The following is a 1,637-nucleotide window of genomic DNA, read 5'->3' as shown; positions in this document are numbered from 1 at the left end:
CATCCATCCATCCATCCATCCATCCATCCATCCATCCATCCATCCATCCATCCATCCATCCATCCATCCATCCATCCATCCATCCATCCATGAATAGTGTTTTTTTTACCAGGAAAAAGGCTGAAGACCCCCATTCGGTGTTCTTGTGTAGCGTGGACAGTGAAAGGCAGACCGTGGAAGTGGACTGCATGGTACTCTCTGTCACCTCCGACGTTTAGAAGGTGCCATCTCACTGGCTGATGCTGGGCCACAATCAAACCAGGTAGAGTCTCGGCCACATAACCATTTATTGCTGAGGGGAAGCATGCATCTCCTCTGTTAATGGACACCTCAGCAAACAGTAACAGCAGACATCACTAGAAACACAATCAGTCACCTGCAAACTTATTGCTAGTGTGGTACCATGGATCCTCTGTGTTGGCCTGACAGGGGGGAGCGCAGTACCTCAGCAGGTTCTCCTCATGGTACCAGCTTTTAGTTTCATCAAAGGTGTGGAAGAGCAGGGAGAAGTCCTGGATACCTGGCTGGGTGTTGATGTTATTCTGCAGGGTTCCAGGCTTACAGATCACAAGTGGACCAATCAGACCAGAATGAATGTCCCTTTCCTAAAGAAAACAAAGAAATGAAGTAAGGATGTTTGCCTCAGGAAGCAGCTTTTAAATTTTCAAGACAACAACAGACCTTGTCCACAGTGGAGTAGTAGGCTCCAGTCTTGCAGTCAAACTCCGGATCTGAGGGTCCTTGTTTCTTGTTTATTTTCCAGTAATAAACCTGAGTCTTTCCAGGAGGAACAGGTTCTCCAGGAACAGCAGGAGGCCCGTTGTTTTGTAGGCCAGCCTGTTGGTTTCGGTCATATACCCCATGAAGATGAAGAGAGTAGGGCCTGTTTGCATTGTTTTTAAAGGTAATCTGTGTGAGGAGCAGACATAGAAGGAGACCTTTGGTTCTTCACAATCAGAGGTAGTTATCCTCCTGTCTTTAACAGAAGTATTATTTCTATCTTAGGTTCATGTGGTCTGGACTAAATGGAAAGTTAATATGGTAAATAAATAAAAGAGAAGAACAAAATACATTTTCTGTGCTTCTTTCCTTATATAGGAGGAAACTCACTGTGAGGAGATCATAGACTTCAGTTCTGATAACAGGTCCCATGATTCCCAAGTGTTCTTGAAGCTCTCCTCGATAGACTGGCTGCTTGAAGGTTTTATCCGTGTAAGCACGATAAACCACCTTCTTATATTCCGGAAGAAATTTTCTCATCCCCCTTCGCATCTCCCTGATGAGAGGAATATAAAGCAGTCAGTGTTTCTGTTCCAATAAGATAGAAGGATAATTTTTTTCATTTTCGTATAGAGCTACTGTTTAAATCAATAATCTTTGCAAAATATCCAAAGCTTGGTCAGATTGTGTTTAGCGTTAGCAATGTGAGCAGCGTTTTTCTAAGTAATGCAATGGGTTCCTAACAGGATACTTTTCTGTGCTTTCACTACGCAATTTTAGCACATGAATGTGCTTTGCTCTAAACCAGCGGTCTACAACTTTAACAACCCAAAGAGCTATTGTTGCACTTCGTCCAGGTAAAAAAAAGACCTATGTAGAGCTTAAAATGTTACACAACCTTTTCTGATTTTTTTTTT

The 1,637-nt window shown here is 42.8% G+C and overlaps 1 protein-coding gene across 1 annotated transcript; it reads right to left on the bottom strand.

The window, feature by feature from the left end:
* Window positions 1-109: 109 nt before the first annotated feature.
* Window positions 110-1,276, bottom strand: LOC107081504 (coagulation factor VIII-like; the record flags this gene model as incomplete). The annotated part of the gene is made up of 4 exons (XM_015369669.1): window positions 110-292; window positions 377-605; window positions 682-909; window positions 1,111-1,276. Coding segments are annotated over 4 exons (806 nt in total), but the record flags the coding sequence as incomplete, so codon positions are not given.
* Between the last annotated feature and the right edge of the window lie 361 nt (window positions 1,277-1,637).

Source organism: Cyprinodon variegatus, unplaced genomic scaffold (genome assembly GCF_000732505.1).
Source record: "Cyprinodon variegatus isolate N-32 unplaced genomic scaffold, C_variegatus-1.0 Scaffold5804, whole genome shotgun sequence".
Taxonomy (NCBI): domain Eukaryota; kingdom Metazoa; phylum Chordata; class Actinopteri; order Cyprinodontiformes; family Cyprinodontidae; genus Cyprinodon; species Cyprinodon variegatus.
Note: the sequence above shows the minus strand (reverse complement) of the source record. Positions and strands in the feature narration are given on the sequence as shown.